This window comes from Rhinolophus hipposideros (genome assembly GCF_964194185.1).
Source record: "Rhinolophus hipposideros genome assembly, chromosome: 1".
Taxonomy (NCBI): domain Eukaryota; kingdom Metazoa; phylum Chordata; class Mammalia; order Chiroptera; family Rhinolophidae; genus Rhinolophus; species Rhinolophus hipposideros.
The window spans coordinates 98,025,194-98,043,632 of record NC_138047.1 but is presented as its reverse complement, the minus strand read 5'-3'; the positions used below and the strand labels follow the sequence as shown (position 1 = coordinate 98,043,632).

At 35.8% G+C, this 18,439-nt stretch overlaps 1 protein-coding gene across 3 annotated transcripts in view; it reads left to right on the top strand.

The window, feature by feature from the left end:
- The window catches only part of SLIT2 (slit guidance ligand 2), a 337,575-nt gene that overhangs the window by 194,943 nt on the left and 124,193 nt on the right, over positions 1-18,439 (top strand). For all 3 annotated transcript variants that reach the window (XM_081054248.1, XM_081054247.1, XM_081054246.1), the window contains 2 exons: positions 6,011-6,082; positions 17,669-17,740. In XM_081054248.1, coding sequence (XP_080910374.1) covers positions 6,011-6,082; positions 17,669-17,740 — 144 coding nt within the window. The remainder of the gene's footprint in view (positions 1-6,010; positions 6,083-17,668; positions 17,741-18,439) is intronic.

Genomic DNA, 18,439 nt, shown 5'->3' with positions numbered 1-18,439 from the left:
GGCAGTGGGAAATGGGAAGAAGGGGCTTGCTTAGTTTTGGGAATGGGTTGGATGTAGTGCAAAGGTGTAGGGAGAGATGTAACATGGGAAACTCCAGGGTTTCCTGTCTGAGGACCACTAGAGATACTTGTCCGGCCTGGCCCTGGGAGGCCTGTATCTTCCTAATTGTGCAAATACCAAGAACGTAATCACTTTCCTATTTGAAACCACTTATCAAGATAAACATCAGAATGCATGCCTTGTGTGGAAAATTTTCTGTTCAGTTCCTGTAATTTTAATTGGTTTATTTAATGTTCTTTGCATGTGTTCTTTATAGATTTTAGATATTAACCCCTCATCAGATATGTGATTTGCAAATATCTTCCCCCATCCAGTAGGTCGCCTTTCTTTTTTATTGATGGTTTCCTTTGCTGTGCAGAACCTTTTTAGGTTGACTTAGTCCGACTTTTCTATTTTTGCTTCCATTGCCTTTGCTTTTGGTGTCAATTCAAAAAAAAAAAAAAGTTGCTAAAACTGATGTCAGGAGTTTACCCCCTATATTTTCTTCCAGGAGTTTTATGGTTTCCGCTCTTATGTTCAGGCCTTTAATCCATTTTGGGTTGTTTTTTGTGTATAGTGTAAGATAGGGGTTCAGTTTCGTGCTTTTCATGTGGCTGTTCCATTTTCTCAATACCATTTATTGAAGAGATGATCCTTTCCTCACTGTATATCCTTGGACCCTTTGTCATAAATTAATTGACCATATATGCTTGGGTTTATTTCTGTGCTCTATTCTGTTCCATTGCTCTATGTATCTGTCTTTAATGCCAATGCCATACTGTTTTGATTACTCTAACTTTGTAACATAGTTGGAATTTAGGGAACATGATGCCTCCATCTTTGCTTTTCTTTCTCAAGATTGCTTTGGGTATTCAGGGTGTTTTGTGGTTCCATACAAATTTTTGGTGGCTTGGTCTAGTTATGTGAAAAATGCCATTGGAATTTTCATAGGGATTGCATTGAATCTGTAGATTGTTTTGGGCAGTATGGACATTTAAACAATATTAATTATTCTAATCTATGGCTACAGAATACCTTTCCATATTTATGTCCAAAATATCAGAAAATCAGCCTAGTCTCCTTGTCTTCAATCCCAACTTTTCAGTTTTTGCACTTATCTTCTCCAAATACTTTTTTTCACATTTTGCATTTTGTTATTCCCTTACTCAGAAAATTTAAGGGGATGCAAGCTCTACCCAAGATGACAATCACCTTAACTTACCTTGCAGACCTTATATTTGAACCTGAGCCCAACTCCTAACTTCTTACTTAATATTCTCCAAATAGAATTTCCCAGTTCACTGGAGACCCACCATCTTTCTCCACCAACACTGTGTAATACGATTTATCTGCCCATTGCCCCTGCCTGCTCCGAAATCCAATTTCCAGATCAATCTTCCTAAAAATCAACTCCCATCAAGCCATCTCCCTACTTTGAAATACATTTTTACACTCTATTTGCCTAGTGATATAATTACAAACTCCTCCTTTGCCAATTCTGTCAAGCTAACATGATGGTTCTGACTCATTCTTCTCCTTCCACACAGTTCACAAAACACTGCCTTGAGTTATGTTTCACTGTATCAGTTAAGCAGATACACTCAGGGGCACATAGCAGTTTTCTAGTTGAATAATTTGTGTGTGTGTGTATATATATATATATATATATATATATATATATATATATATATATATATATATATAAAACCAACACCTCTGTAGTGCCTACTACGGGTCAGGTACTTTTTGAGCGTTTTAAAAATATGAATTCATTGAATCCACCTAACAGTCTTATGTGATAGACACTATTATTGTTCTATTTTACAGATGAAGAAACTGAGACATACAAAAGGGTAATCACTTTTCCCAAGGTCACATGGTTAATAAATGGCAGAAGCAGGATTTAATCTGAGATAGTCTAGGTCTGCAGCCTATGCTCTTAATTCCTCTGGCATGCTGCCTCTCTCTTTGGATTCCTGCCACCCACCACCTACCACCCAATACCTACCACCCTTCCGGCAACACTGGAGGCTAAGAATTACTGAGCTCAGTCATCTTCATCAAGATTCAAACAGATTGAAAGTGTCCTAAATCAATCAAGCCCCTAGTGAGTCTCCTCTAATCCAGATCACCTTCCTCAGATACCACTCGTGTTTTTTACTTACTATAGACTATCTTTGTTGTCATCAAACTCTGTGATATGTATCACATCTCTCTATAACTAGATTGAACATTTTCCAAAACAAACTTATAATCGACACTGCAAATTGCTTTTCTGATTTTCCAATTTTGTTAATGCCCCCGCCCCCCAAATCTAAGTTCAAAGTCACTTCTGCCTCCCCTTTCCCTGGCCTAATCCATATGTGCACCCAGTCTACTTCTAACTTTTGATTCTTCATGCATCCCTGATACTATTCTTAATCTTCTCTACCTTTTCTATCTATACAGTCAGAGATGTCTAATCCATTAGGTGGCCCACGGCAAGCAAGCAGTGTATTAATGGCTGTTATATTGCTTGAGATGCTCTCTACCCTTTCTTCAAGTAGCATAGGAGTCGTGTATGTGGTTTTCCAAACTGGAGTCTTTGACCCCATAAAATTCCATTGCCACTTTTAACTTATCTAAGGAAGAGTCTCTGTCCTGCTCCTACCACCACCCTTCCATTCTGCCATTGTCTGCTGGAATAAGACCTCCCTCTTCAATTGGTAGCCAGAAATCTACTCATCACACCATGGATTTCTCCTTCTGGCCTCCTATCACTCCACTGTGTGTTACACCCTCTAAACAAACCTGCAGAAGCTACTCCCTTCAAAAGTGCCGTTTTCCCACCTCAGTATTGTTCCTTCTGCAGTTTCTTTCGCTAGAAGTGCTGCTCCTCACCCTGCCCTCTACCTTTTACATCCTGACTCATTCATATTACCTTTCTCCTTATTCTGCTTTCTCACTTTCTAGGGTCTCCGTAATTGGATTAATCTTTCATTTATCCTTCTATTTGGCTACTTGCCTCATCTCTTTACTGGATTTGAAAATTCCTAAAGCCAGGAAATGGGCCTTATACAACTCAGTAATCCTTGCAACAAGTAAGCCTTGCATACAGTAGGTATTAAATAAATAGATGTTGGATTGAGATAACGGCTAACCCCCACTTGGTTATAGGTAGAAAATACGAGTCATGGTTCTAACAGAGCCTTTACCCATCATTTTGCAAGTGACATAAACCAGAGGTGAGGATGAGTTCAGGAAAAGCCTTTTAAGTTCTAATTCCCAGGAACGACATACTAAATTTGATCAAGCCCATGGTATCCCCTTTAGAAATCCCCAAACCTGGACTCAGTATTTATCTGTATTTCCTATACATGCACTTTAACAGTTTGTCCTATCATTTAACACTGATACCTGATATCGCTCAAGCTTTGTTTCCTTTCCTATAAAACCAGCATAATAATACCTACTTTGCAAGGTAGTTGTAAAATCTTTACAAGATGGGATTAAAGATCAAATTTGATAATATAGTATTTTAAAACATTAACTCATGCATACAGTAGGTACTGGAATGTGTTAAATTTCTTAATCCTCTCACGAGTAACCATGGCTTCCTTAACGGAAGGGGCCTGGGATCCAGCTGACGTTGCCTGCCCTAGTGGGCTGGGCATAAGAGCAGAGACCTCGTAGAATAGTCTGGGAAGCAGTATACTCGGGTCCAGCCACGCATAAACCACTGGCCTTATAGAAATACGGAGGCTCCGAGATAGACAGTTGCTCACTCTTTAGTAAAACAAAGGAAAGGTAGGTAGGTGTTAGCAGGATGAAACCCTTCCCCACCCTGGAATTCTGCCTACGGTAATCAGAAGGACTGAAATTTCGAAGGAACGGTGTTCTGATTGTATTTCAGTGAATCTCAGTGATGTTTCTATGATCCACCTAAAATATCCCCCTGCCTTTCCTCCTACCCCACCATCTCCCGATTTGAGTCCATACCCTAGTTAAAACTCTGCCCAGCCAGTGAGCAGAGGTGAGACTGCAGGTGGCGAAAGAAAGGTCTCAGATGGTTGAATGGGAAGACTGCAGAGCCTGGAGAGCAGACAAGATCTGAAGAAAACATCTCTGCCCTTTTTATTCACCTACATAGTCTCTAAAGCTGGCTTTGTCTTAGGAGAAGTAGAAAAAAAAAAAAGTGGTCAGAAGACATTGAATTGACAGCAAAACACAACGGTAAAAATACCATTGTTCATTTTTAGGGAGCATTATAGATTCAAATTTACTTGAATTCAATCTTTCTCCTCTCTTAATTTCTTATTACTTTCTGACGATTTTTCTTTCTCTAGTATTTCTCGTTACTTTCTCCTTGCTGGGTAGCCTGCTTTGAACAGTTTCTAGCATCAAGGCTTTTAACTATATATTGTTAAACTTTCTTAACCCGAGGTGATTAAACAAAGGAAGGAAGTCAGTCTCAATCAATGACAAGCTGGAGAAATAAGCATTTTCTTAAGGAAATGAAGTTTTATTCCTCTTAGGGAGGTACTGAAACTATCGAAAGCAGTAATAGTTGTAACTGACTTGGCAGAGATATGTCGCTTAGGAAATGGATGGGCTGCCTTAACTTCTACGAAATAAGCCCATACTGTGAATTTATCCTTTGAAATAATGTGTTTCTGCTTCTTCTTTTTTTTTTTTCGTTAAGACCTTTACTCTTTAAATAGACCAACATTTACTTCTTTACAATTGCTTATCAAACTCTTTTTTTTATGTGAACATTGTGACTATTGAGATATAAATGCAAATCTCAGTTGTTTGAAACTTAATGAGGTTAAGTATAAACGAGGTCAAGACCACACACTAAATCTTTCTATCCACTGATTATCTCCATTGCGTGGCCATGAGTGTGTGAGCACCCAGCTCTGGTCTTAAGAAGCATCAGGGAAGAGGATGTGGATAAATCCGTCCAATATGCCTCCACATAATTGGAAAATGGCTCTGTTTTCATCAGCTGTGCACCCATGGTTAGTAGTGTCATCCTTCTTTCTGGGCATCCGTTATCTTAGAATTTTAATGACAATTTTAGCATCATTGTTACTTTAATAATTGATTTGATTTTTCAACTCTCTGCTATGTGGTAAGTCACCTCAAATGAGATGAGCGTTTTCTGTTTTCACTGGCATTTCTCCTTGTGTATTTATATCATACTTGTTAAGGCTGATATTACTATGTGTGCTCATGGAATTGCATCTGAACTCTGAAAGAAAAATAATAATCCATTTCATGAGATGAGTGATTTTTACTAACTTCTCATTCCAACTCAAAGAATGCTTTTTCCCCCGTGATTAAAATGTATTTCTCAATTAAATTAAAATGCAAATATAGACAGTCTGTGTTTATGGTTATAATAGAATTATTTAAAGAAGGTTTTAAATCACCCTGCTGTTAATATTTCATGCAGGAACTGTTGGTTTTATTGTTGGGCCAGTAGTGCCATGTTCCATTTTCAAAATTACTTTAAGTGCTATGAAATCCTAATCATACTGCCCAGGTTTTATCAGTTTTTGCCTTCTCTTCTCTAGGACATCAAAGTGGACTGCTTTCCTATTTACTTCATAAGTTATGTTAGTCATGTTTGAGAAATATCAAGTATTAAAACTTTAGAACCCCTTGCAATTATGAACAATTCACTATTTGTTGTAAATAAATATCTTATTACACAGAATTGAATCAACTCTTAAATTTAAGAGGACCATATTTTATGATTTATTATGAAATTAAAGCTCTGGAAATGTACTTCAAGAAACCATTTAGTCCAACCTTTTAATTTATATTAGAAATATAAAATGTCTGTATTAGAGATTGCATCTAATGCTTTTCATTATGATCCTTTCAGTATTTTTTAGAAAAGTTCTATCACTTCTCAAAGAAATTGATCAAAATAAATTATAAATACTTTATAGCTTTATCTTTTTCTTTTTTGTTATTTTTTTAGTGATCTCAGTGAAAACCAAATTCAGGCAATTCCAAGGAAGGCTTTCCGTGGAGCAGTTGACATTAAAAATTTGTAAGTATTTTTTTTCTTAAAAGTTATATTTATATTGAAGTGTCACAAAAAATGATGAAAGCCCTATGTATCTTTATGTTTGCTTAGGAGAGCTTGTAACAATAATTTTTATATTGTTTTCACCAGCTACCTGAAGAGATTCTCATTTAGAAGATGTCTTGAATCTGAACTTGTTACCAAATTCATTCTTCAAACCTTGTGATTAATCTTGTTAAATCTAAAGAAGTGATTTGATTAAAAGCTATTTACAATGTATTCTCTGCCCTTTTACTGTCAGCTTACCTCAGTAACTCCTTTTTCAGTTGTTATCGGGTATTTATTAGATATGCAGAATTTAAGCTATTTTTATACTGGAAAGAGTAGATAATATTTTCTTCTTGGACAAACCTGTAGCCTAGAGCTATAGCTTTTGAAAATAGCTTTTTGATCACTATTTTCATTAAATGCCAAAAGTGTGAGAATAGGAAAATTATGCCTTTCCCTTTGTGTGAATATTTTTCTTACATCTTTTCCCCCTCATATCTTTATGAAAGGATATTTGTGTAACCTTCTTTAAAAAGAGAGAAAAAAGAAGAAAAAGAAAACTGCATTTCTGAGTTTTCCCTTGATAACTTTTTAATAGGCTGTCTTGTGTAGAAGTGTTTTTTGTAAGTGTACATAGCTCTGAAGGTACGTATCAGATTTAAGATTTCAGTGACAATCCTAATATTGTCAATATGCATCTTTATAATTTTTCAAACATCATATTAGCCTTTGAAAATGATGAGTTTTGATTGATTGTGAATGCTAGGACATAAAATGTTTTCCTTAGCTTTTATATTAGTTTGAAATGTAGGGGGAGAAAAGTCCCTGGGTGCTGAGATTCACTCTCAGGAATTCAATATTTCTTCGCCTAGTAATACACAGGGCAGGGCCTTTTTCAAGAATTAACTTATATTCAGAATTCGCCATGGTGGGATCCAACACTATTTTTCCAGCAGCAAGAGTGCGACAGATGTTTTCCCTTGTCAAAGAAGATGACTATTTGTAAAGTTACAAGTTCTGGCTTCTACATTTTTTCTTCAGTGTAAATGGCTTTTGTTTTAAATTTGTACTTTTTAAATGTACAAGTCAAAACAGAAACATACAGGCTTATGGATATAGCCATGTGCAGCCGTTAAAATCCTGGCTCTAGGTTTTTATGAGTGTTTACATGTTCAAAGGATCTTGCTTTCTTTTTATCTTTAGCTAGGGTTTGGGGAAGTCTTCAGGTGGATTTAGTGATGTAGAGTGTTCAGAATTGCCTCTGTATATTACGTTTGATCAGAACAATATAAAGATCCCATGCAGCGCCTACTCACATTGCCTATATGTCACTGTAAAAGGATAATAATGGCTACAGTTTACCACCCTTTGGGAATGCACTTACAATCTTACCATAGTATTATCTCTAAATCCTTAAAACAGGTGGCTTTTACTTCTTAGGAAAGATATTCAGGGAATCTAAGCCTGTATGTAATCCTTCTGCCATATTGAAGGATACATTTGGGAATGGGATACCAGTCATGGAAGGATTCTTCCTTATGTCCTCTTCATTTATCCTTCAAAATGTGATTTTAAAAGTTTAGAGATCAAAAGAACAGTGAGATCTTAGCCAGTGTGCTGTGAGGAATGCAATGCTGATTTAGCAGGATTTTAAAAAATATTTTCCCTACATTCAAAATTTCCCCCAAATTTAAGGCAGTTATTAATATTACATATACAGTGAGATGAGTTTAGAATTGCAGTCTCAGAATCTTTTGCCATTCATTTGTAGACATGACAAGTCAGTAAACTTCATTAAGCCCTAGTTTTCACTTTTATAAGTAAAAATAACTTTTATGGGTTTGTTATGGTTATTAGGGAAAGAAGATATGTGAAAGACCCTTTAAAATGCTATGAAATAGAATGTCTTATTTCATTCTGCATGTAGTCTCTAATCAACTGATAGAAGCTAGTCTTGAAAAAGGTAGAATAAAAAAACAGAAAAGTAGGACATAAGTGTAACTTGAAATATTAGGAATGGATAAGTTTGACCCGTGCCTATTTTAGGCCAGGTAGACATGGAGCTACAAAATGGAAAAAAAAAAAAAAAAAAAAAAAATATATATATATATATATATATATATATATATCAGAAAGCACTAAATGAATATACACAAGACACTGATTTATAAACAAGACATTAAGCGTCATAGGTACTGAGGAAAGAAAGACATAAAAGGGATTGCTTAAGTGATTGGGCGATGCTTTAGGAAAGAGTTCCTGAAAGAAAATATAAAGGAATCTTTGAGGACGTTGGTTTGTATTTGGATTGGTGAGTAGTGAGTGGTAAGGTTGGATTGAGCAAGTCAGAATTTGTTAGAGAAGCTGTACAAAGTTAGAATTTATCCCCACTATTTTTACTGCCTTCCGTGTAACAATGGGAAAGAACAGTAGAGCAACATTGAAAGACCACGATGCATCTGTAGGCTTATTTAATTTATTAGAATCAGAGCTCCAATCTTATAGAAATTTACAGTGAAAAGGCATTTTCTGTAATTAAAAAAATATTTCAAACTACATTGTTCACAAAATAGTCCAATTTCATTGGGCTTTGTATGAAGTTAGTTTTCTCATTAAAAGTTAAAAATGATATCTGGTAAAACATATTCGATCGGAGGGTAAATTTCAATTCATATTATTATTAAACTGGCAACCTAAGTCAAGTAATGACTCCATGAAAATCCACAAATACTAGCATTATTAATGTTCAGTGTGGGAAGGAGAGGTTCAGTGCTTTGTCCTGTTTGTCATTCCAGGGTATGCATTTACAATCTGGACAATCCTGCGTGGTACCATGACGGCTACTGTTATAAATTTAGGAGTAAAAAAGAAAGAAAAAGAAGGCTTGGCTAGAGGAACGTGGGCAGTAGTTGCATCGAGACAATATTTTATTGAGCACTAAAAGCCCAGTCTGATGCACTGTAGCAAGCTTATTGGATTTACCTCGTTCAGGCCTTAGTCAGAGCAAACTCCAGTTATCAGAAGATTTCCATGGGAAGCACTTGCTTTAATCTCATGGATTGGCTAAATATGCTCAAGGCAGCATCCTGACAACATGAAACTGATGCTGTGGAAATTTTGCAAATTAGCAGCTCTTATTCCTCTCCCTCCAGGCAAACCACACTAAAGCTATGCTAGGCAGATGGACATTTATCTTGCTCTTAAATATCTCCAGGGAGGATGTCCCATAACTTTTTTTGTTTTTCTCTATTAATTTCTTAACCAGATTAAAACGCTTTATATTTTATTGTGTTACCTAATTTTCTGCAGCTGCAACTGAAACCACTTTCTTATTCCTGACATTTGAGGCGGTGAGATTTGAGAATAACAAGATCACATTAAAATATCAACTTAAATTATAGTGTTTATAATTGTCACTGGCAGCACTTTTCCATAGGATTTGCTTCTGTGTTTTTAAACTCCCCAATCAAGTATGAATTAAAGTATTGATACCATATCATTACCCACTGATGCCTCACCAAAATGATAATCAACGTTTATACTGTTTTTCTTTATAAACTTTGTGTATATATATTTAATATATTTGACATTGATTTAGTAAAGTCTTTTCTGCTTCCTGATCAAATCTTGAACAAAGACATGTTCTACTGTTTTCATTTATTTATTTTGTATCAAGGATCTATGAGGTGTTTCCATTTAATTGAATAATTTAGGAGAATATTCAAATTAAACTTTGCTTTATTGCTGAGACTTGCCAGCTTATTCTCTAAGCAAGTACTTTATGAGTATAAAAATCCTCCAAAAGTCTTATGAGAAATGATACTTGTACTTATGAGAAACCATTCCTACTTATAGTTATCCCAGGATTTAAATGAAAAACAAAGTATGAATATATGATCTTAAAAATTAAGTAGATTTCTAATTGTTATTCACATCACAAAAGCAAACTCGAGCATACTTTACCATTAGTTTCTTTGTGAGTTCAAGGCGGATACTTAAAATAATTAAATTTCAACACGCATTATTTAAGATATACTGTGTAATATAAATCACACCTGCTTTTTTTTCTAATTTCATTTTGCAGTACACCCTCAAAGTGGACTCCATGTTCCAGTTAACCTTTACTTTTTACTGTTCATAAATAAATACACTCCTTCAGTTGCATTTTCGAGAATCCATTAATCCTACATCTATTATGAGCCTTACCATCGTTTTGCAGGAAAACTGCCTCTTGGTAAAAAAATAACTTAAGGAAAATATTTATATTTTTCTTTTCTTTTTTTGACATACATTAATTTATAGACAAGCGTTTAAGTTACAAGATTATCTAGCTTGGTTCTCTTTGACTCAGTCATGGTATCGTTTGGCTAACAATTATGTATGACATGACTTTTTAGGGAACAAATCAAGCGATTTGGGATGCAATGATTATTATCAGTAAGGAGATTTGGCAAACAGGAGAGTTTATCTGTTGTTATTACATATTTTCCATGTAAATGCAAGACTTACTTTCACTTTGTCATATAAGTCATAATTGCAAAATGTCTATTGTAATCACCTAGTTTTCATGTTTAGATTATTACATTTTTGTAATACATACTTATTACATACTGACCACAAAAATAAAATCAATTGATACCAAACTTAAAGTGTAACTTTTAAGGCCCCCAGCTCTTTCCTAGAGTGTCCTCAGGAAGTTGAGGCTGGAGAGACTTTGAAGGGGAAGTTGGTTCCTCATCCAAGGGGCCTGCTATCCTTAGTGTTGGATTAAATGTCAGGTCTTCAGTGGGACATAGACCCTTCTGAACACAGCTGTAGAGATGACTCTTCATTTAGATAGAGAGTAAATTAAGTTGTGTTTCATATTATGAAGGCGAAAGCTCCCCTTAGCACCCTGAAGGCTATGTAGAGGGGAGGGATAACCAGTGGCTGCCTGCGTACTTGAATGTAAAATAGATCCGTGGCAGATGCCACTCGAAAGTACCTTGGGAACTGTCCGTGGTCCTGTAATTTGCCTGATTTGCACTCACTCTAAAAGCACATGGAATTGTGATCATCGCCAACAGCTGTGGTCAGGTTTGCTGCTAATCACCTCTCCAGCTTTGCATTTTGCTTTGTCTCCCTGGTGCCTTAGCATTTTCCCTTCAGAGATGGCATTCTCTCAGGTAAAAGTGAACCTGTATAATATATCTTCATAAACATTTTCGGAAACAAAACAAATAAACCACGAGGACAAGGGACTGAGTCATTGGGAATCCAATTCATATAGGTATAAAGTAGGCATTGGCATGATTTTGTTGTGGCTGCCATGTTGTCCTCGAAACAGGACAGATCTTTAGGTTACTTGCTTCTCCAGCACTGAACAGCCTCCCTTTGCTCCTCTGTACGATAGCCTGCTAATTGAATTTTGATCTCCAGTTTATGATCTCATTAGATAATTTTAACACTGCAGACAAATTTGTTTGCACCAAGTGTTGTTCATTCCAGAACTCCCTGGTCCATATCATTCAGTTTATTCTAAAAGAACACTTTCTTATTGGTTCTATGGCAAACTTTAGGGATACAGCAAAATAGTTCTACATTCCTATAGGGTCAGTGAGGATATAGATTTTTCCCTGAGAAAGCAGTGACTTTTATTGAACGCAAAACATCTAGACGCATTAGATATTCCGACTAGTCCTAACATTCTTGCTTCCACCCAGGTTTCTAGCCCCTCTCTCACTGAATTTGCACACAAACTCTTTGCTCAAGCCTGAATGGTCTTTCTCTTGGAACATTTACTGTGAACATTGTAAAGCCTCTGTTTACAACTGTTCTTGGATTGACTCTCTGTCCACCATGGCCATTTTTTCCTGCCTTTCTGGATTCTACCTATTTTTTTAAGGATCAGTTTCTATTCCCCACCCTCACACATGACTACTTCGGCCTAGGAATGTCTTCCTTCTCTGAATTTTTGTAGCACTCTTCATCTGCTGGCTTCTTCCTTGAAACTTGGCCATCAGAGATTTGAAACCCCAATTTGCAGAATGAATGGCTCCTGAATGTGTTTCCCTAGCCACTTGTGTATTGAGTGGGGGCTTCATATATGCATAGATTTAAATTTGAATCAAGATTTCACCAATTATTTACTACCTTTTTTGAATAAATTACTGGAATTCTGTTAGCCTCATTTTCTCTTTTATAAAATCAGGATGATAATACTTACTTTTTATTCAAGTGAGGAACTGTGAGATGGCATATATACAGACTCTGCTAATTGCTATAAATTCAGTAAACACCATTGTTGGACATCTGCTGCTGTCCAAAACATCCATGGGGACATGAGGTTCATGCCAATTGGTCCTTGATATTTGATCCTGTTTAGAATATCCATGCTTAGAAAACATCCCTGGGTTCAAATAGCCCATAATGTTAATTCTACTTTTGGTTTATAGGATTAATACATAAAAACACTGTCATGTTTCCTTGGCCCAATAATCCCATTGAGCTTCTATTTCAATAATAACCCTTCTCGGCTCAGTAGCCTAGTTGATGGGGTTAGGTAGATGAGTCTGCTTGGATGTCTCTGTGGATATTTTGAACAAGATCACATGTCCAGTAATCATAATTGTTAGCAATTATTGTCAGTTTCAGTTTCTATCACATTCAATTACTTACTTAGAGTTACTAGAACATGAAGGTCAACTTAGTTGTCTTTCCTCCACTTTCTATTACCACTTCTCTTAGAGTTACCTTTTGTTTCTTCCCAATAAATTAGCAAGTGGATGTAACTTTATACCATAGATTATTCTAATAAAACCTGAAATTCTTTATTCCTATGAGAAAAACAAAACGTTGCTGGAAAGATTGCAAAAGAGTTAAATTCTCCAATAACATAATTTATTTTGCATTCTTCAGAAAAGTCCTTGCATTGGTTGTTTTCTTCACTGCTACCCAGGTTGGCACTGATGTGCTTTTACACTGAGGTAAATGATATAGTTGCTGAAACGTCTGTCTAGGGTGTTCATTTATATGTGTCAATTTTTATTTTTCTGTGCTTCTATTTATTATAACTTAAATCTTGATTACTTCTTAAACAATCTTGATTTGTATAAGATTTATATGTTTAAGCATTCGTATCGTCTTGAGTTTTATACACGCAAGACAAGAAATAGAACAGATCATGCCTATATTTTTCTTTTTCTCATATTTCATTTATATATCTTATCAGGTGTATTACCAAATAGCAAAATGTTGTTATTCCCTCATATTGATCCTAATCATTTTGATGCATTGTAAATCACCTAAATTTTTGGAGTTTGCCATCTTACAATAGTACTATGAATCAACTAAACTTCTATTTCTAGTACCTAAAACAAACAAACAAACAACAACAAAAAAGAAAACAACTGGAAAACCAGAGCATAGTCCTAAAAATTTTGTTGAGACATTGCGAGAAACTGCCTAGCTTAGAAATTATTAAAGATTGTTTATATTCTGTATTGTTTCAGAGTTAAGTATAGTTTGTGGTGCTCTAATTCTTACCAAAAAATCAACTAGTAATAAGATTTTATCATTTAGATGCTGCAGTGAAATATGAATTTTCTATAGATAAGGATGAAACCAACTAAAGTTAATTCAGGGAGACAGGTTTTATATGTTTGACTCAAAGGTAGTATGGTATCCAAATTTTGAAAAATTAAGAAAGGAAATCCCTGGAAAAAAACTAAAAGTAACAGAATGCAATGTTTCCAACTGTATTTCAAGATGTCAAGTCAGCAAATTTTTTCTCATCATTTTGTCATTTAATATATCTATTTTAAAAACTTATATTTAGCAATATTACATAGTGTCTCTCATACCTAGAATTGATCAGAATCTGAAACTAGGCTAAATTATTTTTAGTGTTAAAAAAAAACACACAGATCCGCTTTAGCTATTTTACGCGTGTGAGGCATGGAGGAGAACATCTCTTAATAAAGACACACTGCATTGTCTAAGACTGAACTTGCCAGTAGGAGGAAAAATGAAAATGGGTGGTGTAGAGTTATGTTAGATCATCAGAGTAGTTATCACTGAAAAGAGAATGAATGAAGGTTAATGCTGACAGAGATCCTGAAAATGCTCTACTCTTTTTAATATTGTCGTTGCCGTGAAATTAGAGATGGAGCAGTTGCTTCAAAATACACTTACAAACTAGGACAGTGAAGGATCTGATGGAGCGGCGATCTGGAACTTGAACAGAAGGAGGGTTGGAAGTGAAGAATAAGGAGGCGACAGCACAAAAGTCTGGGCTAGGATATGTCAGCTGAAGGTCTGAAAGAAACTCCCGATAATACTACCTGCCTGTACCATTCTTTCTCCCCAGAAAATAAGAAAAGCGCTAGCTAGCTTCCCCCACAGAGATGGCCCTTGTGCCAGGAAAGGATTCTGAAGCTATTTCCTAAGTACCTTGTGCCCTTATCCAGAGACCAACACATTTACCCTATGTCTGGCTGAATTGTTGTATCATTACTTTTTTGAGAAGTGGTGGGAAAACAAACAAACAAGCAAAAAAACCACCTGCTTCTCCCTAATTCCTTAACTCAGAATAATTTTATGGCGCAATTGGAAATCACATCCAAAGAGGATCAGCCTGTCACTAAATGCATGGCTGAGAACAGATCCTTTCCTGTTTACAGAAAGCAGAAGTGCCCAGGGCTTTGAAACGTAGTGGAAGGAGAAGTGAGCAGCGTGAGTGAAACAAGGTGCAGCAAAATAGTCCAGAAACCCTGAAATTAATTACGCTTTTATATAGTTCTGACACTGTTTATCTTGAACCATATGCAGACAAATGGAGGTTTATGCAGAGAAATTTTCTCATGACTAAAAATGTGGGCACAGCACTTTCCACAAACATTCCTGTGAATAGAACAAAATCCACCAATTGATGAAAAAGTGATTCATTTAGACTTTGATTGTCCTTTCATCTGAGTAACTTTTTCATAAAAGATCGTTGTTCTCAGAAGATACACAGACTGCAGTATGATGGCATTCAGAAAACTTTTAAGGAAAACTTTGGTTCTCTGAGAGCCAAATCTTCTTAATATTTTAGCACCAAAAAGGGGATTAGATTTCTGCTAAGAATCAGAAGCATGTAACCACGAGCAATGTTAAAGACGGGTGAAATTACCGAAGTTTCCAGCAGCGTCTCAACTTCTGGTGGTAGATGGAAGGTAATCTGCCTTTCAGCCCTCGTAGGACGAGATTTGCTTGAGTGCTTTCTAGCATGCTGGGGCCTTCCTTTGTGTATAGTATGCATGATTTAAAAGTAGCTGTGTCAGCACTGACTTATCCATTGACAGCTAAGGATATTAAGATGTGGGCAAACATACAGCTCACCCTTTTACAGATTAACCTGGGGACTGCATTAAGCAAATTTGATAGCATTAAAAGATTTTGCCAATTTGTCTGGAAACAATTTCTCTTTTGTAGTGTGTCAAGGGTAACACTTCCTGCCATTGTACTAATTCAAATGGCTTTGATAAATTGTTCAAGAGGTTACAGAATCGTAGTGTAGATATATATTTACCACTTTAAAGTAAGAAAAGATTATTAACTTAATTGTTAAATGAATTTAATCCGTAAAAATCAAAAGTGCTGAAGAACGTAAGTGTTTTTCTTGGAACTGCAGCAGCCGTATTCTATCATGAGGCTTTAAACATTTTCTTAGAAAATAAAACAGCACTTCTGCATTGCTTTCTAATACATAGAGATGCTTTAGGTTATTACAGTAGCAGGAATGGTAGCTATTAGTTGGGGAAAGCTTTAGTTTATAAAAGCAATAAAATTGTATCTTCTTTAGGGTTTGCCGTTTTTTCCATCGCATGTCCTAGATCGTATCATTTGCATGACTCGAAGGTATTCTCGTGTGCAATTGTGTCCCCTTAGAGACCTTCTTAAAAATGAGATGTATATTTCATGAGACATTCTCTATGTACATAATTCTAAAGTAAGGAATTTGAAGAGGTCCCTCTGGATTAAATCGTTGCACCTTCATTCAGTAGTCTTATGAGAGAAACAGCTCTTCTATGGAAATGTTTAAACAGTTTTTTGTGTTTTTGTTTTGTTTGTTTTTTTAAGAACAGACCCCAGCTGTCCCTGAGCCCTTTCGGTGAATTCCAAACTTGAAACAAGGGCAAGATTCATTGGTGTTATGATCACAGTCTTACCCCCGTCCGTACCTCTGCATTTAGACCTAACAACTCATCTGAGTATTTCATCAGACATTCCGTTTCCATCTCAAGTGAAGCATTAAAATATTTTTTCTTTACTATAATAATAATAATAACGTGAAGCATCAAGCAACTAGACTTAAACAACTGCTTATTTGTAAAAAAAAAAAAAAAAAAGAAAGAAAGAAAAAGAAAAATACAGATAGGATTTAGTACTTTGCTGTTTGTTTTAACCAAGTAAATTCCTTCATGTGAATAAGGAAATTTTGATTCCAAAAACAAGTGGCAGGGAAAAGCTGACTTAACTAAGTTTGGAACAGTCCTTTCTCTCCCCCCCCCCCATCTTTGAATTTTAACAAATGAGTACTTAAATAAGTGTCACTGAAAAAAGATTTCATTTGTTTGGATTTTGTGTTATTCTGAAGGAGCTAATACAGCTTTTAAACTTTTTACCACGGATTTAGGTAGGGTTTTTCCTTTTAAATTAAATTTATTGGGATGACATTGGTTAGTAAAATTATATAGGTTTCAAGTATGTAATTGTGTAATGCATCATCTATATATTTAGGTGTTTTAATGATGTCGCTGCAGTATATATTTTGTAGTATTTTGAGCTGAAATTAGCATCTTTGAGAAAAAAAATTAACACTTTAAAAACTTATTTTCTGGAGAGTGGTATAATTCAGGAAGTTCCTTAGCTGAAAAGTATGCCATATGTACGTGCAGAGAATTCGAGTATAAACAATGCAAATTATAGAATAATGAAGCTTAATACAGAACAACTTCTAGCTTTCTAAAGTGTATCCTTGGTTGGGAATAGCAGGGAGATATATGGGACCACCTTTCTCTTTCTTGATTTGGAGTTCTCGAAGGAAAACTGCTTTTAAAAGGAGAAAACCTAAAAGTAGTCTTGCTCTTTCTTGCCAAGGATAGTGAAATTAACATGCAGCTGGGCTTCTCTGATAAATGGATTCTGTTAGGTCACTGAGGGGGTGCATGTGACATTAAGTGATTTACAGTCCTTTACCTTAATGAAATTGTTTCAGCAAGATGACGCTGAAAGCTCTTAATGGATAGCTTTTCTTGATGTAATGAAATTGCATTCCTATGGCATTTAATATAAGGTGCAGTTATTATTTACAGGAGCTTTCCAAGGGCTGCTATTTGTACAGACAGTTCAGAACAAAAAGAGATTTCAGTGGCGGCACTGAGGCCAGAATGGCTTGTGACATTCTTAAGCAGATGAGTGTATTTGTGAGAGCATTTCAGCTAGTGAGCCAGGGCTTCCTAGACCCTTCAGGAGATTTCCTTTCCCTTAACCCTGCCAGTCTTCAGCCTTTTACATATATTCTTCTAATCTATTTAACAGGCAGCTGGATTACAACCAGATCAGCTGTATTGAAGATGGGGCATTTAGGGCTCTCCGGGACCTGGAAGTGCTGTAAGTACAGCTTATTTCTCTCACTCTTCTCATGGGAGCTTTGTGTCTGGGGAGTGCTAATGTGGAAGCTTATCTGCTAACCTAGTGGCAAAATGGTCTCCTAAAGAGATACCTTAAATAACTCGTGGTGAAGGCAGAGAAGAATGCAAATGTGTTTGTGTGTAGAACCTCCCATAGCCTATCTGTATGTTTAGGTAAAATCATCTATTTAATAAGGGCACTCACATGTTTACACACGTTGTCCTTGAAGTGTTTCTTCTTATAATAAAATATTCTTATTCACAGGATTGGCGAGAATTCCTAGAATTGCTAAATACTAAGATAACATCAGTTTTATAGGAAAAATTACAACAAAAAATTAGCTTAGTAGCTGATGTGTTTGGTATATTTGGTAGTTGCTATGCAATGGAAAGACGTTTTCAAATTTTAAAATGTCCTTTACTTAACCAGATAGCATCATCTTTGTGAGGTTGTTTTGAAATCTACTTTCTAATTTTCATAAGCCGCCCATTAGATCCTTTTTCACCACTGACTTAGTAAAGCACAAGACACAGATTTGAATTGTAATTGGCAACCTCTCTCTTTCCTTGCTGGGTAGACATGGCTGATAGAATTGGTTAGAGGCAACTGAGTTATCCCTACAGACCTCTGACTTAGTAATATAATTTTAATGGCATTAATTTTAATAAAAATATTTTA